The sequence below is a fragment of the Drosophila montana genome, unplaced genomic scaffold (genome assembly GCF_035044405.1).
Source record: "Drosophila montana isolate Dmon_TW-CO22-7 unplaced genomic scaffold, ASM3504440v1 contig_599_1, whole genome shotgun sequence".
NCBI lineage: Eukaryota > Metazoa > Arthropoda > Insecta > Diptera > Drosophilidae > Drosophila > Drosophila montana.
In genome coordinates this window covers 255619-282596 of record NW_026998916.1, presented here as the reverse complement: position 1 = coordinate 282596, position 26978 = coordinate 255619, and the positions used below count along the sequence as shown (strand labels likewise).

The window sequence follows — 26978 nt, the reverse complement described above, 5'->3', positions numbered from 1 at the left end:
AGAAACACAAAAGTTATGTGCGCACGTGTTAGCATCAGCTAGCGCAAATTTCAAGAATTTCTGTTTACATGTACACACACACACATTCATGTGCGTCTGCTTTGAATTCTATCAACAGCATTACAATTGCGATTGTATTGTTTTCTATGCTGTTATTTTAATTGGTTTTTTTCTCATTTAAACTCAATTATTGGTGTGGCTCTTGAGTTGAGGCGGCTGCAAGTGGTGCGGTTAGTTGCGAGTAATTTGTGTTTATTACTACTTAAGCAAACGAGCGCGTAGCGCGAGCTGCATTTGGTGTTGGTAGAAGAGGGTTCAGGGTATTCCCTAGTCCGGAGCTCCCGGCTATAGCCTCTTACTTGTTTAATTTGTTTAAATAAGTTGGATATATGAAAGATCATATAAGAAATAAATTTCAATAAAATAATAAGTTGGTTATTCTCAAATTTTGAATTTTTAGTTGACAACACCACAATTGCCAATACTTTTGTCCGTGACTGTAATTTCATTTTGGGTGTGCTAACCTGATGATGCGGAGTGTATATAGGCATCGATAAGATTTTAATTTACAGATAAAATTAAGCTTTTAATTAAAATTCGTCCCAAACTTATTCGGGTTTTATGCCAGAAACTATCTTAGCATTTAAAAAAATATCTAATTATTAAGAAATTGTATGGCGTCGTCGTAATTGACGCCGAGCTGCCAATGTTGTTACCTTCTGCTTGTTTTATTTTACCATACAATTTTAAATAGATGAGGAATATTAATAGAATAAAGTCAAGCATCTGGTTTAATTTGCATTGATCGGGACCATATAATAAAGCATGTTAAGTTCTTATATTGATTTGTTTATGTACATAAAAAGGGACAATATAATACATGGAGTTTGATTTTATAATCTTTAAACTGATTAATCTAAATGTTATTATATTTTGAACTAGTTAATGATAGATTCGTGTATATAAAGTGTCAGCGATCATTTTTTCCAAAAAGAATTGACTGATCTGTGGAGGGGTGTGCACTTTGGTCGATCCATTTCGTAAGGTCAACTTGGGGAATATTTGTGCATGGCACAACAGGGTTCCTAGTAAACGATTATGAAAAATTATTTATGTTAACCATAATTTTATTGTACTTACGATCCAGATATTGTTTTGAAAGCAGCAGGCTGCATTGATGCAATATTGTTACCATTGTCGCAGAGCAAACGTGCCATGCTTGCTTTACGCAGCTCTACCAGTTGATCTAATAAAGAAATTATATTAATATCAATATATGTAATTGTGGATCTTATAATACCTGGAGTAAAACCAGTGATTTTATCTCCATTTTCAAAGAAGAAACGATCGCCCACACGAGTTCTATAGAACTGTTCTGTAAGAATACAAAGAAAAGTAGGACCGGCTAACGCACCGGCAACATGTGCCTCTAAAGAGCCTCCAACTGTTAAATCTACATCCTCATGACTATCATAGAGCGACTTAAGTGTATCAATTATTTGCGGACTGATCAGATCGCCAAAGTCCTCCCATGAGTGTGCCCGTCTCAGCCCACAAAATTCCCTCATATCATTGTATGATGCAAGTCCATGATCACGATTGCGCTGAATATCCAAAGAACGCAAGTCCGAGCCGAAGGGCATATTTCTTCTAAACAGAAAATGCTTGATCTAAGAAATATAGGATGTCAGAAAAAAAATGGATGTTATTTATATTTGATACTATATAGTATATGCATACACACCTGTCTATCAAAGTTTATGTCCGTCAGCTCTTCTGGCTGTGTTGCATGGCCTCTGGTAAGGGAGTCAAAATTGTCGCCAACTTCAAGAATGCCAGGTCGATTAAACCAATCACTAAGAGTCAATGAGCCAAGAACTGAACGCAGCTCGGACAAAAGGCTACAAATAAAGAATAAGCTCGAAAACATTGAGTGGTTGCTTATTAATAACAAACCTTCAGCAGAGTATATGACAATATGTAAGTGAAAGATGTTCACTTCCAATCAATTAACCTATTGAATGGCAAATAAAGATGTACTTACTCCAATCTACCTTCGATTTGGGAATGGAAATATCTAAAAGCCGCTGTCGCATGTTCGTTTAAAACACTGGGATCTATGTTGGAATCGAAGTCATTCACATAGCTTCCTCCAGGAGCTTTAAAAATGAGTCGATTTTTCAACATATTTTCAGTTCCCAGGAAAATTGGCAGCCACTCGTAGTAGCTTATATGCTGGTACTGGGCAATGTTGATTTTGCGTGCTTCCTGGAACAGAGTGCGATCGTCAAAGTGTGGATTTAGGGCCGCTAGAGCATCGGCAATACGGTTGTGTTCACGTAACAGCACGGTCTGTAATATAGCTAGTCCCGGGTTCTGATTGACACGTACATCGCCTGCTCTGTAGCAGACCTCACTGGAATCAATGGCATCACAGTCGCCAGTGACATTACGTGACAAAGGAAGCCATTTTGCACCATTGCGTTCCTCAACAATCATGCGGCCTCCTTGAAACTCACGTATGTCGCTGTTCTGTTGAATAGAGTTACCATAGACTAACGAGAGGTCCATATAAGAGGTGACTACCGTCAACTGTTCCGCAGGTCCACCAGTATATTGACAGTTAGAGTCGCGGTCTGTCAGCGTACGAACAAAGTTGAGACACTCTGTACCGACTTGTGAGTAAGCCGGGTCATGGGGAGGCACGATTATAGCAAAGCAGGTTTTATGTGCTATGTCTAAGCCTACCAAACGTCCGTCATCGGTGCAACAACGTGTCGGATGTTTTTCTATAAAAGTAAACAGTGGTAATGAGCTAGTACTTTATTATAGTTAAACGATTGGTATACTAGATTGGGTGCCACCGGCTTGCATGCTCATGTCGTGGGTTATGATCTGTCCCCATTGCATGTTGTGGAGCGTAAACTGAGGATCGGGCACGTCCTGCTCACCAAACGCCACCAAAGATACGAGACGAGCACTGGGCAGCTCATTTCCGGTAACAGAACGGGTAGGTGCCGATATTCCATCGGCGTATTTGGGCGTCACAAGACGGCCATACCTAGATAGAAACCATTCTGTATATAACAACAGAAAAAAAATTTGCAAAGGCCAGTCTGAATCATACTTAGTGTTAGGGACTCCTAGCCCTGCGCGTTCCAAATGATTGCAAGAGCCGTCCATCGTTCGATAGGCCGACTTTTTACATATTTCTGGAGGATTAGCACATGTGACTCGCCCCGGCATTGGCGGAGCCGGTGGAAGATTCGCAACTGATAGGAAGGGATTTTGTAGCGCCGGCGAAGTATCCGCCACTGCAGTAGGTAGCGCATTTCTAGTAATAAAGATATGTTTGGTAGACTTATTTACATAAATAAGCTTAGGCTTACCCTACTAAATATTGATCTCCTCCGTGAAGGTACCTGAACCCATGGAAGTTTTGTTCATGAGTCTGCGGTTGTTCGTTGTGTACGATGTGATAGCCAGTAGACACTTTAAGTCCCACAATACTAGAGACAAGGCCCAAAATTCCAATTAAAAGCAGCTCCTGCTGATAGCTCATCTGAAATTGAAGTTTACCACATTCATTGTTAGTGAGCTAGCTTTATGAAGCAAGTGAGATTAAATAGATAGAAATACTATATGCTATAAGGTTACTTTGTATATTTTTACAAGCGAAAGATATTAAATCAATGTTAAAATTTTAATTTAATACAAATGTTTCGGAAGTGTCATCTTAAGAAGAATCAAGTGAATATTCGTAAAAGGTTCATGATTATCTATTATTATGTATGTAAAATTTACAGTATGAAATTGTCGATTGGCCTAGAAAGCCAGTAAATCTTGATACTAAAAAATGGAAAACAGGAACTGGTAATGCCTTGATTTATGTGAACTGGCAACAAACACGTACCGCAAGCGTGCTATTTTGCATGCGCTTAGCTTTTCAGCTGCTAGGGAACAGCTAGCTGCAACAATTCACAATCGATCTTAGCTTTTCCGACACAGGCTCCTGCAGTTATGGTCAGAACTGGTTTCATCACCTATTTGGTATGTATTCATTATTATTCATTTTCATTGCGACATTTCGAATGCCAACCATTTGTTGCTGGTATTTGCCTAAACTACATACATATATACCTACATATATACATGGAAATTTATTTAGACATATGCTCGTGCAATGTAAATTGTGGTAGCGTGAAAAGTCTCATAATTGTTTTAAAATAATAAATATATATTTGGCCAACTTACAGGCTACTTATGTAAACAAACTGATTCGCAGGTCTTTAATAGATGGCTGTACACAATACATTTTTCATAGCGCTCTGGCCTCGGGGTTAGACCTAGACTCATTCATCTAGCAATAGCGCCACTGCCGAAGCTAACCATAGTTCCCAATTTGTAGTCAGACCTTTGGGTAAAATGCCAGCTGCATGCAAATGCGCAGATATTGGTGGCTAATCCGTTCCAGTTGCTGCCGTGACAGAAACTAACACAAACAACATGGTGTATATTTTAATTGCATGGCAAGCAGAACAATGGCCCAGACAATACGATTGGATTGCTTTAGATACATGCAAAGCTGTAATAAGTCTTGAATATGCCAACAGGCTCTGACAGGGCTTCCTAGTTAGCTAAGCTTCCTACCTCTTGCCGCAATTAAAACCAAAGCTCCAACAATCTCAACATCAGGCGAATTAAATTAGAAAAACGGGTAAATTCACGATTTTGAATTCTAATTTAAATTAGAGAAACGAGGCATTTGGCAACTACAATGCAAACAAAAGCGATTGTTCGGGGTCAGTCATTGTATATATTTACGATCGTTAAGCATATTTAAATAAGTAATATACTATATATATTAGTCGTCTATCCACTCTTCCAGATCTTGGTTTATAACTGACCAGAGCTCTAATATCGACATAAAATTGTCATTGTAAGCGGAACAGAAACCTTAAGGCGAAAACATATACATACATCTGTGTCTAGCTGTGGACAGCAGTTCCATTCATTTGATGCCCTGTTTGCAAAGTGAAAATGAGTATTTTTATTTTGTGAACTGTACGTCTCTTTGTCCGTCTTTCTATTCGTTTTTTGCCGTTGTTGAATGTACATATATTCGTTTAAACACCGCGTGAGACAAGGAGATACGAAAAGAGTGAGAATCGATATCTCCCACAATTGCACAGCTAGAGTCCTTAAGATTTGGATCGAAAAAGCAACTGCAATAGTGATAATAAATGTAATATATTAAAGAAAAACAGCTCAGTAGTTATTTGATAAATATTAATGCTTTTAAAAAAATATTATTGTATAAACATATTAATAACAGAATTTTTATGTACCGACTCGAATGGCATACATTCCCAAGTGCTTAAGTCAGCAAAATACTCGAATATTTGATCACAAAAACATGCATTTAAAGTGGGGCAATATTGGCGACCCCAATGACTAGCCAATTATGGCCACATTGGGTAAATGCGAGCAAATTTTTTACAACTTTAACGACTTCTAATTAAAATCAAATTTATATCGCCGAATCGGCAAAGAAATTTGGTGATCATTAAAGTGTAAAATAGCTCAACGCAAGACTGCAAAGAAATTAATACCAAATGATTGATTTATTGATGGCTTGGCACACTGGTCGCTGTCATCGACAACCTTATTGGGATCAACAAAGTTGCGCCTTTGCCATTATGGATACAGATGTACATATCTGTCAATATCTTTCTGGCAATCCGTTGGGAGGAGGGTTCAGCAAAGGCATGTGAAAACGTCGATACGACGACGTGGTGTGCACACAAATAGAAAAACATTCCGATTGATCTATGTAGGTAAAAAGCGTTCGAGTAACAAGCACTAATTGAAATTGCCATTTAAAGTGAAAGTGCCTCAAACAGAGAACCGAGTACCCAGCACCTTAAAGTGCAGATTGGGAGGCTGTCGGGCATCGCAGTTGCATTCAACTATACGCATGCTGGCTATAAGTTGTGTAAATTTAAGCGACTCCTCAAATCTACAAGAAAATTACAAAATATTTGGCCTTATTTTCTGATCGAAATCAAGGCACACACTTTATGCAACGACATGTCTGCGTTTTGTATAATTGATGCCAATAAGTAGACTGGCACTCTGAGTGCCCGGCCAAACATAAGGCACATATGTAAGTGCAAATGTGCATACATATTCACTTACAGTCACACACAGTGAGCTGTTTGTACTCAAACAGTCTTTTGACTAACCCGCTAAAGTTGCGGCTGGTAAACCGTAGCTCAGCTTTGCTGCAGCTAGCCAAAAGTCACATGACCGAAACACTCAATATTAGTACACTCACGCAGTCGGGTGATTAGCAATTTATGAACCCGTTGGGCAGGACTGGTCGCATTTTGGTTTTCGAGTTTATTACAAGCACAGCGCTGGTATTTTCATTAATTGCGAGCGCAATTTGCAATCGCCTTTGCCGTCGTACATTTAGATGCTACGAACTAATTGATTCTTAACGGATTTGGCCCGATTAAGCCAAGTCGAGGTAACTGGTTTTGAAGGAAATTATAATACAGTCAATTGAAATTGCCAAGTAACCTTTCATTTGCAGATGGGTGTAAATTAAAATTATCAAATTTATGCCAGGCCAATGTACTGGGTTTTGTTTTGCAAATAAGAGCTGATATACAATCGCGATATACAATCGTCTTACCATACAACAGGTCTAAGTCTGGGCCTGAGTAACAATCAGGCATTTGAAATTTAAAAAATGTATATAAGTTTGCAATTTTTAACATTGTTTATAATTTGATTTTGACTGTTAATTTTAGTTATTGGCTTTGTATACATTTTCATATTAAATATATTTATTAAATTTCTTAAATATGCAGGCATATGTATATGTTTTCAAAGCGAATCTAATTGAATTAATGTCACCAAGAGCATTAGCGGTTAGACTTAGCCTTAAAAGTCATCAGCAGCTAGCATAGAAGTTAACATTCCAGGTCCAGGTCCAAGGTAATGCAACTCTGCAAGTGCCTTTCGCCATTCAGTCTGACATATCACGACTCCGACTCTAATACAGGCCCATGAAGTTAAAAGTTGCCTGCTTTACTTTTAATTACCGACCATGCATAGCGTCATGACAACTTTGGTGACCGCTATTTGTAGATTCGCAAAAAATAAAGCCGCCGGTAGCTGACGGCTCGAAAAAACTTCCATGTCCATGCAATCGAAGTTACATCATGATTTATGATAGTTTAAGTTACCTAGTAGAGGGTACTACAATGAAGATATATATTCTTGATCTGCATCAATACTGAATCGATATAGCCATGTCCATCTGTCCGTTTGTCTATTTCCATTTCCGTTGCAGGCAGTCAAAGGAAAATATCTTCACCAAACTCAGCAATTCACTATTCTCCTCACTTATCTGCAAAATCATAAGCCATACTTCTACAAGGGTAGAATCAGGTTAGGAGTGCCGATGATATCCATCTGTTCTTGTTTAATAATACCAATTATCGGTATAGGAAATAATCGGAATAAGGAAAGAGTGCAAATACACAAGATATCTATGTAATCATATAAAACCAATTGTCACTAATACATTATATATTTATTATTTAATAGCATTTCCCGCCGCGAACGATTTCATTAAGCCGTCCAAGTGTGCTTGTCTCCCCACCCCTCCCGAGTATTCCAATCAATTTTCCATTTAACAAAGTAATAATAAAACGCAAACAACGGCCCCATTTCGCTGTTTTGTTTTTTTTTTTGCTATTGCATATCTTTTGCGCGTATCTCGATACAACATTCGAAAATCCGGTCTTACTGCCAACTTTTGACTTAAAAGGAAGCTTCAGTAAAAAATATTAGCTTCATAGCTCTTACAGCTTAGGCTTAGCATTGGTCACCAGTAAATCAGTCAGGTAGAATATTTTGTAATATTTTATTACTGGAAGGCATGGCCCGTGTCAATTTTAATGGTTCAAGTTTTAGATACCATGTAAAGTTATCCATACTAACAAATGTATATATAACAAAGATATTTATTTATTTATTTATTTTTATAATTAACTAGCGGGTATAACCCGCTAACAATGTTTTCAAAAAGCTTTGAAAATGATTTTGAAACTGATCGGACGGGAATCAAACAAACTTAAAATTCACACAAAAAAAATTTGAAATGTATTTTCCACCGAAGGAGTTTAGATTTTGCGAAAAATGTGAAACACTTCTCAAATGATTTTTCTTATAGATCTTTGGAAATAAATTTGAACAAAAACGTCATCGACCAAATCTTCGACCTCCATTTGCAATAAGGAGGGATGGATTTTTCAAAAAGTGTGAAACACCCCTCAAATGAATTTGAACATAGATCTTTGAAAATGAGTTTGGGGCCGATCGGATGGTAAACAAGAAACTTTCATACAACCGTTTTCCGCCAATTTACTACTGTTGCGGGTGGAATTTCCCAAATCGCTGAAATACGTATTTATTAAGTTCTTATGTAGAGCATTGAAAATAAGTTTGAAGCAAATCGGACACAACTTAAAACTTCGCCCAAAAAATCTTTGAATCGCATTCCCCCCCAAGAAGTTTGAATTCTGCGAAAAGTAAAAAAAAACACGTCTCAAATTAATTTTTATATAGATACTTGGAAATAAATTTGAGGGCGAAACGTCACCCACCAAATTTTTGACCCCCATTTCCACCAAGGAGGGATGCATTTTCCTAAAAGTGTGAAACACCCCTCAAATGAATTTGAACAAAGACCTTTGAAAATAAATTTGAGGCCGATCGGATGGTAAACAAAAAAGTTACATACAAACGTTTTTCGCGATTTTTCCACACTTGCGGGTGGAATTTCCCGAAACCCCGTCTTAACGTGCACCTACATCACATAAGGTAGCTACAGTGAAAATTTCAGCTTCCTAGCTCTTACGGTTTGGGCTGTGCGTTGATCACCAGTCAGTCAGTCAGTCAGTCAGTCAGGACAAACAGTTTTATATATAGAGATAGACGACTAAAACGAATGTCTTCCCAATTATTTGATAAATTAAATTTTAGATATCACTTAAAGTTATCAATACTAACTATTTATTTATTTGCTTATTATTTATTTATTTATTTATTTACTTATTTATTTACTACTTAATGTTTGTCTTCCTAATTATTTAATACATTAAATTATGAAAATTAAATGCTAAAATCCTAATTAGAATACACAACGTTCTAATAGCATCACCGACACGATGGAGGCGTTTTATTTGCCCGTCCGGCCAGCTATGCCCCTTTTTACAGCTAATTTTGTCAATGACGTTATTAGAGTTAACAGCTAACAAGGAGGGTGTTAGTAGAGACAATAGTGTTCATAAAAGTTAAAAATATACTTAATTTACTATATCACTAAGGAAAAAACAATAAATAGGAAACTAGAAAGAAATAAGTTATTAATAAAGTAGGGAAATTTATTCTAGATATAAAGAGTGTTAAGTAGATAGGATAAAGAGATAGTGATGGGAAATCATCGACCCGGTGGGGGAAATTTATAGCCTGTCCGGCAAGCTATGCCCCTACTCATAGCTGGGAATGGTCAGTGAGTTCCCGAAGGTATCCTGAAAGTAACGATTTTTTTAGGGGTAGAGAAAGTTCGGTGGTGAAAACATGACACAAACTATTGATATTTTTACATAGTACACGAAAAGAATTGTGCATAGAGTAATCTGTTGTGCACGTAGAGGCGATAATTCCTGGTTGGTCTAGACGGATCAGAGAATTAAAGACGCCCTAACAGAAAAGAAGAATCTATTTCGTCCTACGGTTGGTAAACGACGGAAGATCAAGAAGAAGCCTGCTGGAGTAGAATGGCAACCGAATATTGGGGTCCCAATTTAAACCTCGTAAGGCAAAAAGTAAATGTTGCTTCTGAACTGATTCAATAAGTCCTGGCTATTGTTAATAATTTTAATTTATAAAAAGTTTAAGTTCAAGTTTAAGGAGTAAAATATCATAGTGCACAAATTCAAACGCCTTACTGAAGTTAGTGTAAATGACATTAGTTTGCATTTTAGAAAGGTAAGCATAATTTGCCAAGGAAGTAAATTCAAGCAGATTGGTCGTAGTTGACCGATTCTTTACGAAAACGGAAACGAGTAAGATAATTCTTATAGCACTGAGACTTCAGAAAAATAAGTTCGGCTTACTCGAACCAGACTTATTATTATTTAAATAAAAATATTTAAAATATTTAGACTTAATACCTAGGACCTGGACACATAAGCAATAAGGCAATCGTTGACAAATACAAGATCAAGTTTTCCATGCAAATGATTAAAAATTGAATTGATTTGAAACAACGAAAGGTCTAGCGTGCAATCTATAAAGTAATGCTGCGCTCAGGATACTAGATAATTTTCGGCAGTCAATAAGGACCAAGAAATGTTCGGTAAATTAAAATCAGCCAACGCTATAAATAGGTTATTATCAAACACGTGAATAAAAACTTTTTTAATACGAGTAATATGTCTTCATATAAACTTGAATATCAGAAGAAGGAGGAGCATAGGAGCAAGTGTTATAAATATCGCGTGATGGAAAAGTCACCTTTACTGAGACAATTTCAGCGTCAGTAGGCATAATAAAACAGAAAGGTTCTGACTGGAGAATGGCTTTAACGGCAATAAATACCCTACCACATAAAAAGAGTGAGCGCATCGAATTAACCAAATGTGGAATCCACATTTTTCGTCGAATGGTGTGCAACACATACCATATTATTTTTAGCAATGATATTTGAAAAGTAGTGAGAAGCTGATTGGATGGAAACGGAAAAGTTTTATGTAACATGTTTTCTGGAAATTTTACACGCTGGCGGTTTGAATTTCCAAAATCCCCGAACACGTATTCATTACATCTTTAATTAGAGTTTCGGAAATAAAATTAAAACCGGTCGGACGAAACTTGAAAGATTGCCACTTTAACCTTTGACCCACAATTTCCATCCAAGATGGTTGGATTTTGTGAAAGATGTGGACCTATCAAATGAATTTGGGAAAAGATATTTGGAAAAGAGTTTCAGGCCAATCGGATGGTAAGCAAACAAATTTCCAATAACCGTTTTCAACGATTATTCCACACATGCGGATAAAATTTTTCAAAACCCGGGTTTAATGTACATTTTCATTTACCTCTTAAGCTTCCTAGCTCGTACGGTTTGGGCCAGTCAGTCAATCCCGAGTCTCACAATGGAGTGAGTAATTTTAATTTTACAGAATAAAAATGTTCGACTTTCATCTAATAATTCCGTTTTCCGGATTCCGTTTCTTATTGTTCCATGAACCACAAGACAATAGTTAAAAATAGCTTAGTTTTGTGTTTTTATGTAAAGAAGCTTTGTAAGATGAATGATTTAGCAGCTTGACGCTCACTTCTGAACCCATTGAAAATTGGTAAGGAGGGCATAATGGTTTATTGCGAAAGAATATAAGAGAAAGAAGAAAGCATTTATTAAGTATATGTATTCTTGGTTAGCACCAATGACCAAGTCAGTCTAGCCATGTCCGTATGAAATGGTCGATATCGGAAATAATAAGAGCTGGAGACTGAAATTTTTAATGTAAGTTCGCCTAGTGCCCGTGTAGTTCAAATCATCGGTAACTTGCCTGGTTTTCATGAATCGATAAGAACGGATGTCGAAACGCATTTTTAGAGGTATAGTCCTTGGCTGTGGTATTTAAAAACCTTTTTTTGATGCCATATTGGTGCCATTAAAATTTTATTAAGATCGTTCAATAAACACCTTAACTAATCTCGAAAGTATTTCCCATAGTCTGTGCCAAAGAAAAGAAGCAGCGTAGCCGGGCCGTTAGCTGCGCAATACGTGTGTGTATGTGTGTGTGAAATGAAGCTAAAGTGTTTGTGTTTCAGGGAACCTCCTAGCTGGGCATCCCCGATATGAGCACTCTTATTTAAAGAGTTTTGAAAATTTGTTTAAAGCCGATTGAAGATCTTTGTATATCAATGTGCAAGGCGTCTTCGTTCAATGAAAGTGGTTTTTATAGAGTGATGTAAGTGCTTAAAAGTTTTCGGTACAATCAGAACAATTACGACGATGTGTAAGGCATAATCGTTATAATATAATTCGTCAATTATTGGTATATAATTTTTAGACCTTATGATGTGTTGATTATTGATGATGAGAGACTTTCTTACGATCCGCTGCTTGGTTGTGTTTTGGACGTCACACGTTCACATGTTTCAACTTGCAATTATAATCAAGGTAATTACGATGCTCTTAACGCAATTGCCGCGTCCGGTCTGGTTCCGGCCCCACGACGGCGGCACTGACAATGCCAACCAGAGCAGATCCATCAACGTTGTCTTTGTAACGGAAGCGAGCAAAAAAGACATTGTCGGGCGGCAATAATAAGAAACACGCGAGACAAACAATCACGACTTGACAATTAAATAAACGCGTACCGCTACTATATCTATATATACAACATATGTGTGTATGTATATGCATAGATATGTATGTATGTATAAATGAAGTAACAGGCATAAATTGGGCATTAATTAGAAGCGGTCATCTGCATTTCTTTTTTTTATTTTAGTTTTAGTGAATCGATCGAATTTCCTCGGCTATGATTAGTACAAATTTCAATTTCAAAAACATGTGAATATCATATATGTATATGTATGTGGACGTACATAAGCTTTAAAATCATGATTAGCAACTAGTACTCATGTATGAATTTTATTTAGCAATAATGATTTCAAAAGCGGTATGTGATTGGTATCGGTATGGTATGGCATAGTATGACCGCAGACATTATTTTTGCCCCCATTAGCAAGCTACAGTTGACGGATAAGCAATGAGCACGACACACAGTGTGTGAAATATTTTCGAATGTACATCCATATGTACATCTATCCATAATTACATTGGTACAACTTAATGTGGAGTGTGCGAATTTTTGTGTGAATTTGTTAACTCCATTCAAATTTCGCACGCGATTCGTTTGTCGCTTGTTGCAGCCGCCCCCCATTCATGCGCCGACAACATACCTCCGTTTGTGGCGAGATGAAGTTGTAATCGACTCAAATTATGGCCAGATGCTGTTGGGGTTTGCCCGTGGTCGTTGGTTGGTAGCTAGCAACAAGCAGCCGGTAGCCGCACCGTCTACCACTGACACAAGCATTCGACTGCAGTTGTTGTTGTTAATATAGACCTTGACTTTGAAATCGTATAAGTTGCTAGTGCAGTTGCATCAACGGTCGGAGCGAAACGTGGCTGAAACCGAAAGCAAAGGCCAAACCCAAACTGGTTAATATCAACGTGTCATTCGCTTTCTTCGGTGCCAATTTAACTTGTTTTATACTTTTTGGTTTTTAAGGTCGCTAGCTGCAAATTTATTTGAATCCTGCTGCTGAATTATTATGTAAATATAGTTTTTACTTTCGACTATATTCAATTGAATAATCATATTGTTAAATTAAATATATGTGTTCATTGTCTACGGTAAATCGCTTTTAAAATATTTAGGGGGTATTCATAGATATCATTTTTTTTATTTCCACATAATTATCTTTATTGGGAAGAAGTGCTTGAAGAACAATAAAAATAATAAAAATAACATATACATTTTTATGATTCACTCTGATATCTAATTTTTCATATTATAACCCATTATTTCTTTTTATTAAAATTTTAATAAAATTATTTTTGGATAGTTGCAGCTGTTAAAATCGATATCCACGTAACGTTCAGCTAATTAATTATACCCTGAACCATTGAAAATAAGTAAATAGGGTATAATGGTTTTCTGCAAATGTATATAACAGACAGAAGGAAAGAACTCCGACTCCATAAAGTATATGTATTCTTGGTCAGCATCTTATGTTGTATCAGCCTATCTAGTCGTAATAGTTCAAAAATTGGTCACGCAGCTTCTCTTATAGAATACACAGAGCAAGTATATTTTTAGATTTTGGGATACCCTTTTGGAAAACAGTATCAATGTTAAGGCTGCTGTCTTTCAGCAGATCGAATTATTTTTTAACTAAAATTCGTATTTTTTGACTAAGACTTGTACTTCAGATTTTGGTAGAAGAGGAATCAGGGTATCTCTTAGTCGGGCACTCCCGTCAAGTGCACTCCTAATTGTTTTGTAATTAATATATTTCTATAATAAACAATAATTGAATTCGCTGGCGAATTGTCGATTCTCGAGCCAAAAATACTCTTGTCGAAAAGCCTTTTACGTTGAATTTTGGTTTACCAATATGCTAGGTGCATGGTGCTCAATAGTTTCGTGCAGACAAAGTATATTTTTGTCTAAGCAAATAAGTATAATTGGGCTAACGCTTAAATAGGTGAGCATGTGCAACCAAATGGGTAAAGTGCGCACTAATTAGTAATTAGTGCGCACTAAAAAAAATATATACACCATAAGTATATAATATTCACGTGTAGTTCAAGTGAGCCTCTTTAACAGTGGTTGCCATAATTACTCGCAAGTATTGCAAAATGATTGAAAACCAGAAATAATGTCCCTCAAAATCTTTGAAAGATAATGTGATCTTTGGATCGTGTTTGTGGGATTGCTTCCCAAAACAATAATGTGCTATTGTTTTGTACACCCTGAGATGACGTGACTTAAAAAAAAACGCAATAACATGTACTATTTATGTTACACATGAATAGGTAGGAGGTAATTAATTCATCTCTTTATGTATAAGGCGGGCTTGGTGTATATAAGTTGAGAAAGTATATAAACCAAAATTTATATGTCTAATATTTACGAGTATTTGCATATTTGACTTCTGGGTTTTGGTTTTAAAAAGCCATAACTAAAATGAATGTAATCGCCAAGTGAATGGCAAGTCGTCAAATTGTGGTTATACTAGTGCATAAATAAACAACGTAGACACATACTCTCTCATTTAGGCATAATGAAGTTTGTATATAAATACGTAATAATTAAGTAGATTACATAACTGGCTTAAGATTCCAGTTGGGAGTGAAATACAACTGGTGAGTGAGAGAAAGTACGCACAGCTGAGCCAATAAGCCACTTACCTTACCACCTGGATAGGTAGGTCACTACACAGCTGCATCGGCGTTCGAATCACCGTTCTATTGAATGCTAAAATCCCCTTCTATGCAAATGGTCCAAATATTCAAAACATATCCAATACAAGCATTGTAATTGTCGATTTGCGGCGGCGAGTGCCACCATTTGGCCCCACTTGAACAATTCAAATATGGATGTATATAATGGTATATGTATGTATAATTTATGGTTTCAGCTAAGACTTGTTGACTGTCTGCGCTGATTAGTATCAGCTAACAATTTCAATGTTGGCTTGAACAGAGCCGATGCTGAACAATGGGGCGTATCCAATTAGATGGCGTAAATTGCTGACCATGCACAGCTTGCAAATGGTTCACTTCGATTATTTATTAATAAAGTTGGGGCAAGGGTAGGCATAGAATGAAATTCGAGCAGCTATGTTATGTGTTTTTTATTTAACTTGAAGCCATGCTACAGGCCCTTTAACTGTTGGGGTCTGCAACTCGTGTCGGGGACAACAATAGCACCACAAAAATGTAAACGAATTCAACTATGAAGGTCATTTGCTTGGTATCTTAAATTAATTACCTTACTTTTAATAAAAACAAATGCAATTTTCAACACAATTATTATGCCACTTTCAAACTTGTGAGTTTGTATGTAGTTTTTAGTGTGGTCTTACAGTTAGAGCAGGTCTCGTATAAACAATAGTCCGTAATTTGTTTTTAAATATGCTATTAAAGGTACTCAACAGAAACTGGTATGAGTAGCTAGATTAACAAATAATGTCAAATTATATATGTATAAACACTTAATTAAATGTTACTTATATTTTAAGTTTCTTGTGAAATATGTTATGTATTGTGTACTCCGACAACAATCACAACTCTAAGTCGATATCAAAACGTACATATACTTATGTCTATCATTTTATATATTTTGGTTTATAAAACATGAAGCTTATTTTTGTGGAAAGTACATCACATTGATCGGTTCAAAGATTACTTATTACCCAAAAATGTTTACTTTTTATAGATGACGCTCAGATGCTCAGAAAATAGTTTGGTAAAACTACACAAAATTTGTACAATATATTGTTTGACTTAACGTTTTTGCTTATTGGAATATTATTATGTTCTTGGGATATACTTATAAATGGACACGAGACTTACCGAATTTTCGAATATAATTTTTTAAGGGATAAATAATTAAACAATATACATTGGTTAATTATTAATATGTAGCGATACGCGCAAAGTGATAGAGATCCACAGGGACTTGGCGGATATAATTTTAATTTGTACTTGAAATAAGAGTTTATGTAAGTTTATGTAGTTTATATCTAATTGTTATATTCTGTCAAACAAAATATATAAAATATCTTGAGGACAGGAATATCCAACTTAATCTTCTTTTGGACTCTTGGTGCCCTTAAAGAAATAATACAAGCTATTTTGCAATCTATTGTTGGCAAAGTTCAATGATATGCATATTAAAATGATAACTGACCCATCGTTATTCAAAAATTGATTTATGTTTATTTAATTTCTATTACTTACCATGTTCAACTGTTCTTGCCTCAGGCTAACCTGCACTTGCGAATGTGAACGTCTCGCCCAATATGCATCAACTTAGTACAAATATTTCACTTTTAATTGCTCACTACTGTAACTGCACCACGAATATAGGCCAACCTTCACAATGCTTATAATTCAGCAATTACCGAATCGAAAACGCGAGTTCCACGGTGAGTTGAGAAAATTATGTCAATATTGTAGGCGAGTAATATTGATTTATTTCTGATAAATTTGCAGCTTAAATAGCTACCCATTCACAGCTCGACACCTGTTCATAAGTGAGCGCTGAGCTTTAATCCACAGCTGGCTTGATTTCGGTCCGTTGGTAAATCTCTTTCTACCAAGGCCCCAAGTTACTGTCAGCGGCAAACTAACTGGCCAGCCGTTGAATTTGGAGCTTTTATAACAAATCGACATCGGTTCCCGCGGCGACTGCACAACGCCAGCGCCTAGGCCAACGAGGCTGCCTGAGTTTGCGTTTGCTAAAAGCCAGTTTACCGCTGGTGGCGCTGCAGGCGCAGGCATATGCGCTGGAACTGCCGCCGACTGCGAAGAAGCTTGCTTATTTTTTACTCTGCTCTAATTTATACTCATACCGGCGGCCGCGGCTTAGAGAGGGGAGGAAAATATGTGCATAGCAAGTGCTACTGAATACGATCAGCAATAGTTTTTAATGGCTTATACTTGCAGAATATATGTCATGGGCCGGTTGTCACTTTTGGCTAGGACCCGCAGAGCAGCGTTTGACAAACTGTGCCAAATGCTATTTGTAAAACTCACATATAAAATAGATATTTGTACATATATATGCACACACACAGATACACATAAGTAACCCCATCGACCTTTTCGAAGTGCGGCTGTTGTAATGCGACAAAACGTGGAATGGAAACGGCTTACATACATATGTGACCTAGAAAGTTTTTCTTTCGGAAATATTACGAAGCTTTTAGTTGCGTTTCTGTGACGTTGATATGGTTAATTATTGCATTAATTAAACATTTGGACACATACTCAAGATCTGATCTATATTTGGCAGATTCCTATATATGAACAACTTATAAAAGTATTAGCCGCTTAGCTGCCGATCGTATTGCATCCTCTAGTACTTACTATAAAAATTCAATAACCAAACACACATATGTTTCAAAATAGCTCATTCAATCTAAAAATGTTAGTAGTTTAAAAAATGAGAGTTGTTTGTGTACTAAGCCAGTCTAAAATATCGACGAAAATATGTATTACTAGCGGGTATAACCCGTCCTTGCACGTGGCACGTCTGTTATAAAATCAATGTTTTCAAAAAGCTTTGAAAATGATTTTGAAACTGATCGGACGGGAATCAAACAACTTTTATGCAAATCGGACAAAACTTAAAATTTACCAAAAAAATCTTTGAAATGCATTTTGCGAAAAATGTGAAACACGTCTCAAATGATTTTTCTTATAGATCTTTGGAAATAAATTTTAACACAAAACGTCATCCAACAAATCTTCGACCCCCATTTGCACCAAGGAGGGATGGATTTTTCAAAAAGTGTGAAACACCCCTCAAATTAATTTGAACAAATTTCTTTGAAAATGAGTTTGAGGCCGATTAGATGGTAAACAAAAAAGTTACATACAAACTTTTTTCGCGATTTTTCCACACTTGCACGTGGAATTTCCCGAAACCCCGTCTTAACGTGCACCTACATCACATAAGGTAACTACAGTGCAAATTTCAGTTTCCTAGCTGTTACGGTTTGGGCTGTGCGTTCATCACCAATCAGTCAGTCAGTCATTCAGTCGGTCAGTCAGTCAGTCAGGACAAACAGTTTTATATATAGAGATAACATTAAATAAAACAAGTAAAAAATCTCTGGCTAGGAGTACGCGACTATGAACTACCCTGAGATCATTCGCTAGTTTGATTCTTGAGAATCATCCGGCTCCTAGTGACGGCGATCGGTCCGTCGGCGGACCTCAGCTCATGGGTCGCTTTCCCATGACACAGACACGTAAAACTACCCATTGGGAAGGGTGCCCGACGGATCGGGTCCTGTAACCAAAAGCTGCTAAATTTTAAAGACACGGACTCACTGTCTGAGCTACTGGGATCGCTGTTGTTTTCCAAATTGACAGCGATGTCTATTGCCTTACACGACTAACTATACAACATATGTTGTCGTATGACCCAAATTTTCTTTTGTGGTATTTAATTGAGCAACCAAGTCACATGTTTCTAACTCAAAACTTCAACTACAACAAGGCCAAACCAAAGTAAGATGTAAGTATATTCTACCTGTATAAAGTGTGTACATACTTACAAGCTACTTATTGATTTATTGGAGTCCCAACTAGGAGATGCCTTGAATATAATTTACTGAAAAATTCGTGCATATTTATTCTCCTAAATATTCTATTCATAACGATTTATTCGTATATAACTAACCAATAATAATCGAACAGAAAGCAAAAATGCACAAAAACTAGCATAGTTCGATTTTTCTTTTTTAATAAAAAACTTCTTGCTATCGACTCATACCTTTCCACCATAATAACATTAAAATTTCACGTTAAATTGAAAATAAAAGCACTCAAACATATTTATGGACTTTAAAAAAGTCACATGTTGAATGCATGTGTCTCAATTTTTTTTTTAACAACATAAATTTTTTTAACTTGTTATTTTTTTTTTTATCAGTCACTTAACATCGGCAATAGTAAAAAAAACTATGACGCCAAGCGACAACGTTTTGTGACTAGGACGTGCTGTGAATTTGCAAGCAAGGAGTGCACGGTATCGAGCCTAGATACAACATACTCCATAAAGGTAGCAATATCTTCCGACATATGATTCCAATGACTCTGTAGCATACAACTTGTCCCCATCGTATAAAATGAGATCAACAAAAATTGAGGAAATGTCTGGCTAAGCCAGTCGATGCTTTGCGAAAACCAATCTTCCGCTACCGCTTTGACCAGCTATCCGGCCTACATTACTATAACGGCCATCACCTCCACTTATACAGCAGTAACTGCAACTACAACTTAGCTTATCCTATTAAAGCCCAGTCCATTATTGCAACAATCGAGCAAGGGCTCCTTGCTCTGCCCTTGGCCAAGATACCTTCTGTCCCAACTACTGTGCTATCTTTTGCCTCCCGGTAAACACCGGGTAAACGCCATACGCCAGATCTTAGCCACACCTTAAAAATGGCCGCAGTCAAGATTGGCACTGGTAAAAGTGAGTTCCCAATTACTTTTGTTTAACTCCCCCGGCTGTACTTTGTGTTACGCCAATTTTGAGTTCCTGATAATAAAACTAGGACAAAATTTGATTGCCAGAGGGGCCTGGGATGCCAATCATAGATAATAGGGAAACCTCAGACCTTGTACGCGAAGGTAAAAACTACATGAAGTCATTATGGACTATAGACACCATGTTTTGACAACTGGTGATGCAACGTATTACGCGTGCAATTAGCAACGCACTCCTACATTTTTTTACGATGGCCTTAGGCACACTCTCCATCAACACCTAATATGAGCTCTTAATATGAACTTAACACACAAACCCTGTCAAAAAAAAAAATAATAATGTGACTACAGCTGACAAATGGGACCTTAAAATATTTCACACTGTACTAAATAACTCAACCAACCTTAGCATGGTCCTGAGGACTCTGGGGACGCAGTGGATAGTTTCTTGGCCAAGATTCAAACAGCGGCTCAACTGCCTAACATCCGGGAGGCTCAAGCCCAGCAGCAGCCCCACCTATTGCACTTAAAAGGCGGTTGCGCACTGAAGACCTATGGTAATCAAGTCGAATCTTATAGAGCCTATCCCGTAATATCGTTTTTAATAAATATTTTAATTGGAACCACACAAGAACTTTATTCCACAATTTTAAGGCTGAAATATACTACATCCACTTCAACTATACCTGAAGCTACATGTTAAATATGGGACATTTCGCTTTGATTTTTATCGATTTCATGCCAACGAGTCAAGTTGTCGATCATTTAAATAAACTTGACCATCGCTGACTATGCGATCAAAATTTCAAGCCTTAAGCTCTTGAATGTTTAAAATCGACGGTTTGCCTTTAATAACCTTTCTACCTATTTTCAATGGGTTACGGGTATACAAAATTACTTTAAAATTCATGCTGGTAGAACTAATTTTATATCTCTTTCTAACCGAGGAAAACAGCCTAAGATACAATACGATACACGCTTATTGCGTGTGTTACCGATAGAAGAAAGCATCTACGAATATGCATACATATAACCAGGACTGCCCGTCCATCAGTTCGTCCGTATGAACGCTTCGATCTCAGAGCCTATAATAATCATAATAGGCACCAAATTTTAAATTTCACCTATACACTTTAGCAGATCGAGTCAATTTCTTTTTTGGTGCCTGGTCGCGTTTCTCTAAAAAATCTATTAATATCGATTTTCCGCCACGTTTTTAGAGCATACAACGAGGATCAAAAGAGCTAGAGACACCAAACGTAACGAGTCCATTAAATTCTTAATCTAAGCAACTTGGTCCGCCTTTTTACTGCAGGCAGTACGGGTTAACTATCAAATAAGAGATGAGTATTTGTTTTCAACGATGTCTTGACAATAATGGACGTAAAAATTCATTTTTGATATGTTTCATACTTTGTATTTTTATATAGTATATATGTACAGACATATTTTATATTTTTATAATAAGTGAACGGAATATTATTAATAAATAACTGGCAAAACTTAAAGGATTCTTTTGAATAATATTGACTTAATATTTGAACACCATGTATTCGTAACGTTTATCTGATCGAATTGTTCAACTCAATCTTCCATGGAACAGGGTATAAATTTCAACCAAAGTAAACATAGAGTAACGTAAGGATGCTTAAAATACCTCATTCTGATCACCGTTTGATTGATCAGCCTTTTGCCTAGCACGAGCAAGTTTAGCCGACAACTCGGATGAACGAATGGTTTTGTACTGTGAAAGATTACAATTAGAAGTGCTCAATAGTGTGTTTAATTATGGAGAATATCTTTACCTCGCAGAAGTTTTTCTGTAGCACAATTTGTGATATAAGTCGACGGCTCTCCCGCTGGCCAAAATAACTTTCGATGGTGTGGGGCGAAAGCGCAAATAGTTGTTCGCCACTGAGCGTATGCAGTCGCTTGATAATGTCGTCAGAGAAGCCTTTTCCGCGCAGCCATTCCTCCACCTCCCTGGGCTTGGAGTTTTGGTTAATATATATTTCAGGTGTCTTTAGAATTTCGAGGTCCCTGCGATGCTGTCTTTGTTGAAGCATGATTCTCAGTTCATCGTTAACGTCGCCCTGCATAAGGTAGGCGTCATCATCGGCATCGCAGTCATTTCGAGCGCGCATTGCTGTTATACAAAAGCCCAAAATGTTATTGAAGTCTATGGTACTAAGTAGTAAGTAAGTAAGTTTAAAACTCACCTGCAAGGGCTCCAGCTGCGGCCATGTTTCGTTTCAAAGTCCCACTCGGGGTAGGTGTTTGGCTCTCACTAGCCGGAGGCATCGGTGGTGGGATCGGCACATTCGGCATTGAGTAGGAACGGGGCATGTTTTTGGAAGTACCCACCGGTTGCTGAGACTCACGCTCAGCAGCTGGTACATACATTGCCATTGTATTACGGTAAAGCGGATTATTGTTCTCTCCTTCTCCGTTCTCCATAGATACAGAGGCCAATGACTCATTATCGCGAGCATTCCGATTAGGTAAGTGCTCGAAATTGTAAGGAACTAGCACGGTATGCGGTACGTAGCCAATGCTTCCGAAATAATTTCGCGCCTTCCACCAGTTTCTGGAGTCGTCAATAATCTGCATTTGTCATTAAAAATATAAATTAATATTGTAGATAGATTTAAAAAAAGGCTACTAATGTACCTCTAGATATTCTCCCTTCGTAACACTTAATTCCTTATCGTTCGTGGCCTTCTTATTATAAACCACCTCTGCGATATTAACGTTACGGCTCTGAAGACGACTTAGCCAGGTGCGGTTGCTTGCTGGACTTAGGGGAATGGGTCCTGTTGAGGATGTTTGGGTATTCTTGATCGCAGGTGCTAAGTACTGCACCTCCTCGTCTACCACCCAGTCTGGCGACCAGTCGTCATAGAAAATAGGGTGGTATACCCCTACGTGATCTTTAAATTGATCCTTCGGCACTGTCCAATTTGGGCCCAGACTAAGCCACAGGGTTTTCTCATTAGAGTCCAATGTGCAATTCAGAAAGCCAATTGTTTCTCGGCGCAATAGTGGATTCAAGACGCTCTCCGGCAAGTGAGCACCGGCGTAAACATCGTTGCAAACGTTCACAATAGTTTGCAGAGATATGAAAACATTGTGAATTGGATCAGCGCTTTTGCTGAAATGGTTCTGTAATTTGACCGCATAGTTGAGGGCCAACTTAATTTTGGCTAATATGTCACAGAACTCGCTCTCGATTGGCGGACGCGATCGTAATACCAGTAGGCCTTCTCCATGAGGGTTATGTTGATTTTTACGAGACTCTAACTCATTCAATGCCTCGGCAGCATAGTGTAATCTTGCTATAAATCGTTCCACATCCTCGCTACGTTAAACAAAATTTAGAAGTAACGAAAAAAAATATTGGTTAGACTTATTCAAATTGAAAGTTAGCTATAGCCTGAAGAATCGATAACACATTAAAAAGAATATTATTACTTAAAATTTTAGTTTGATTAAAAGGACAGTCATTTTAAACAAGCAATCATGAATCTAAACCCATCAGAACAGAAATATGCTTTAATTCCAGCGAATTCAATGATTGTTACAATCAATGAAATATCTTTTTAGACTGATGTACCACGTAAAGCTAGAGGTCTGAGCTTCAGCTTATAGAAAACAAGTCCTTTCCTTTAATAATTCGTTTGAGAACGAAATTACTTACCATATACAAATAAGGCTGAGGATTTGCGTTGATTTTACTTAATATTAAAAAATGTAAATTTTTCAACTAAATACAAAAAGAAGATAACATACAAACAGTGATTGAGCACCTGCACATCACGATCGGTTTGCTCGCGATCTTGTGCATTTTTCTCAGCGGCAATTTCTGCCACGGCCGCTGCTATCCCGTATTGATCCTTAGCCTGTTGATTGGCAGGACGCTCGGGCTTGGGCAAGCGTATGGGCGTCTTGTTCCGGTCCACTATGACTGGCGAGCCGCTGCTTAGCTGACGCAGGTCTTCCACCAAATGTACCGAATTTACGTCACTAACCTATTGAAAAGAGTTTACATACTAGATTTTGTTACAAGTCATCAGATAATGACTCTTAACTTACTTGGAAAATGTGCATTTCAGTATTGCCCAAGGAGATTCCCGGCACAGAAAAAATCAAAATATTATTGTACGTTTCCAATGGATCGTCGCTGATAAAGGCTGTTGGCTCCGTTATTAGACTACCCGGGAAGTTTTCAATTTCTTTCATATCCTTATTAAGCATGACTAGCCATTGGCCATTAAAGCACATATACATCTTATGCGGCCAAATGCCACCCGTCTTATCTAACTCAATTAAGAGTTTCATTTTCTCTTTTGGGTGCTTAACTTCAGACTCATTTTTTAATTTAAAGGTGACCAAGTGCTCCAAGGCATATGTAGGCTTATTATCATCGTTATCGTAGACGCCATTGTGCTTATCAATGGAATGAGCACCATTTTCATAGCCGTTGCGGAGCATACTACTTTAATGCAAATTAAAGGGAATCAATATTTTCAGAAAAACACATATACACTCATATAATAGTAAAGTAGTACTCTATCTATCGCCGCATGGCCCTCTATCAATTAGATATTAATTCATATGAGGGGGAATCCCATAAAGTACATATTTTTAAACAGTAACAAAAGTAAAAACGATATAGTGAAAACTGTCTGTCTGGCTATCTTCACGTGTCTTTAAGCTTTACACATCGCAATAAAACTTTTCATGGGGCCGCGTTGGGTGCAGTATACTTTTCGGATTTCGCGAGGTTTAACTAGTACAACGATCGGTAAAAAATAATGTTGATTTGTACACACACTTTCCTGATGTTTACGATATATTAGCTCAATTTAGCACTTGTAAGGCTTACTTTCCAATATCCACCATGAGAACAATCGATCGAATTATATGCTTTTCAAGATATTTTAACCAAAATTTGCAATGAGCTCTACTATTAACAGGGTATTCAATGAACGGCTTATTAACACGGACTTCTTCTACATCATATAGCTCCAATAGGAAGACTTGGTTAAAAGTCGAGTTTTTGTATGAACAATTTTTTTAAATATCTTAGCCAAACTCGCGTTTCTGGCGAATCTTACCAACATCGGACTGCTTTCTATGTCACATAGCTTTTGTACACTGATGATTTGTTACCCTTGCTGAATGATGACTTAATGTTTGCACTAAAGATAAATTACTGTCATCCAAGCCAAGGTCCTCCCATGCAATAGAAGCTGCGTGGGCCGCCTTTTCATCCATCCTAATAGACCGGCAAGAAGGCTTTTTAGAAGAGAGCAGACTTTGCAAGTCTCAGTAAAATAAATCATATCAAAAATAAACGAAAGAAAGGAGAATTGTGAACCTCCTTATTGCTGATATCTTAATTTTTCAATATAAATCTCATTTTTGATCGATTCTTTATAATTGATAAGATAATGCTCACATATAATTTAAATTCCACGGGTCTTTCGTACGGCAGCTATATGATATTGTGACCCGAACTTAATAAGATTTTGGCGCATATATAAAGCAGCATTATGATATGGTGCTCTGATATTGGTCGGAAAAATATCCTTCTATACGTCACACATGTCGTTTGGTATTGTACAATGTCCGACTTACTGTTTAAACGTATGTGTAGGAGCACAATTTGTGCGAGATATTAAATCTGAAGACTTGAAAGGTTAATCCTGTGTATATATCGACAAAGTGATCAAAAAAGCACCAGAAAGCACTACCTTCAACAAATCGCCAAATCGATACTTCCTCAAGGCGCAGCTGAAAACTGTCTGCTTTGAGCTAATAGTCGGTACGATTTGAAGCTCATTTTACAAGGAGAACGAAGTATTGGTCAGTCGGACGAAGTATTGGTCAGCCCAACTGCAAAGTTCCGATCTTTTGCATAAAGTTTAAATTTATTAAAATATTAATGACTGACAATAGAGATATTTAAATTTTTACTGAAAATGGCCGGGCTATTTTTTTGACTTCAATGAATATTCACCTACGCGTAATCACCAGCGATCGAAAATATTTTAATGTCCTGTAACTCGGTTTGACCATTGCAATGCGACAAGAGCTCTATTCGGTTGCTAATGCGTTTAACCAACTCCGTGCGACTGATTCTTAAACGAAGTAAATATCAATTTACAAAAATAAATGCATGTACATAGTAGTACTAATAAGTTTGTACATATATAAATATGATGATTTATAAGAAAAACGTAAATATATATTTATTTACTGGGTATAGTTTGTGCAATACACCTGTACGCTTGTGAATATGGTGACTGCCGTGCTGATAAGATAAACGCCATATAGCGCCTGGTTATGCTTTGCACCTTATTGTCAATGCCACAGTTTTCCAGTTATCGCATTTTGGTAGAAAATTCTTGGCAAATGAAGCAATTTTTATAAACCGCCCGTTACATAAACCATTTGTTAAAGGTAAATCAACACATTTTTAGTCTCTGATGACGGTTTAGTCGCTTTTATTTTTTTCAAAAATTTATTGATGTCATGACATCATTGCGACATGCGATAATGACATCCATATCGTCTTTATCTTTCAGATCTTGATTTATTTTGTATATCTGCCTTTTTCTTATCGATCGGTTAGCGAATGACTTATTCTACTAATACACATACGCGAGATGAGCAATGTTTTACCTTAGAGGAGATATTCAGGCACTGAGCTGCTCTTTCAAAAACTTCCACTCTCGACACGCCGCGAATCAAAGTTGAACTAACTGCCAATGGCAATCTCCCAATGGAGCGATATCAGTTGGTTCTCTGCGCAGCGACTATTAATTGATTGCTCGAAATTGTTTTGGGTAAGTCTTATCTCTCCGTACAAAAAAAACATTTTTATCTACCTGTTCTTTTTATACCCTTAGCCCATTGAAATGGGAAAATAGGGTATAATGGTCCAAATGTATGTAACAAGCAGAAGAAAGCATCTTCGACCTTATAAAGTGTATATATTCTTTTCGACCTCGGAAACTACAACAGTCGGAGGCTTGAACTTTAATCCTCCTAGTGGCCACGCAGCCCGCGTTTTTTTCAAATTGTC

The 26978-nt window shown here is 37.2% G+C and overlaps 2 protein-coding genes across 3 annotated transcripts; both read right to left on the bottom strand.

The window, feature by feature from the left end:
* Positions 1 to 872: 872 nt before the first annotated feature.
* On the bottom strand, positions 873 to 17004 carry LOC135439602 (peroxidase). The gene is made up of 9 exons (XM_064698335.1): positions 16628 to 17004; positions 3390 to 3562; positions 3128 to 3334; positions 2850 to 3061; positions 2045 to 2789; positions 1745 to 1901; positions 1301 to 1670; positions 1141 to 1246; positions 873 to 1085 (listed from the first exon to the last, which is right to left on the bottom strand). Exons 1-9 carry the CDS (start codon positions 16628 to 16630, stop codon positions 971 to 973), a joined length of 2088 nt encoding a protein of 695 aa, XP_064554405.1. The 5' UTR covers positions 16631 to 17004; the 3' UTR covers positions 873 to 970.
* Positions 17005 to 21335: 4331 nt separating this feature from the next.
* Positions 21336 to 26718, bottom strand: LOC135439608 (epidermal growth factor receptor kinase substrate 8-like protein 2). 2 transcript variants are annotated; one of them, XM_064698341.1, is made up of 7 exons: positions 26576 to 26718; positions 23981 to 24380; positions 23678 to 23916; positions 22559 to 23246; positions 22108 to 22492; positions 21694 to 22034; positions 21336 to 21632 (listed from the first exon to the last, which is right to left on the bottom strand). In XM_064698341.1, exons 2-7 carry the CDS (start codon positions 24377 to 24379, stop codon positions 21537 to 21539), a joined length of 2148 nt encoding a protein of 715 aa, XP_064554411.1. In that variant the 5' UTR covers position 24380; positions 26576 to 26718; the 3' UTR covers positions 21336 to 21536. The 2 variants fall into 2 exon arrangements, with proteins under 2 accessions (XP_064554411.1, XP_064554412.1); XM_064698342.1 differs by having other exon boundaries at positions 23981 to 24383; positions 26576 to 26694.
* Positions 26719 to 26978: the final 260 nt, after the last annotated feature.

Bases quoted from the DNA above. Each gene is read 5' to 3' on its own strand.
- LOC135439602 (XM_064698335.1), bottom strand. The intron at 2,790-2,849 runs GTATACCAATCG...TTACTTTTATAG, and splicing joins AGCCGGTGGCACCCAATCTA to AAAAACATCCGACACGTTGT. The intron at 1,247-1,300 runs GTATTATAAGAT...TTTCTTTATTAG, and splicing joins AATCACTGGTTTTACTCCAG to ATCAACTGGTAGAGCTGCGT.
- LOC135439608 (XM_064698341.1), bottom strand. From the start codon at position 24,379: ATGCTCCGCAACGGCTATGAAAATGGTGCTCATTCCATTGATAAGCAC. The intron at 22,493-22,558 runs GTACATTAGTAG...TGACAAATGCAG, and splicing joins CGAAGGGAGAATATCTAGAG to ATTATTGACGACTCCAGAAA. The intron at 22,035-22,107 runs GTGAGTTTTAAA...TTTGTATAACAG, and splicing joins CGCAGCTGGAGCCCTTGCAG to CAATGCGCGCTCGAAATGAC.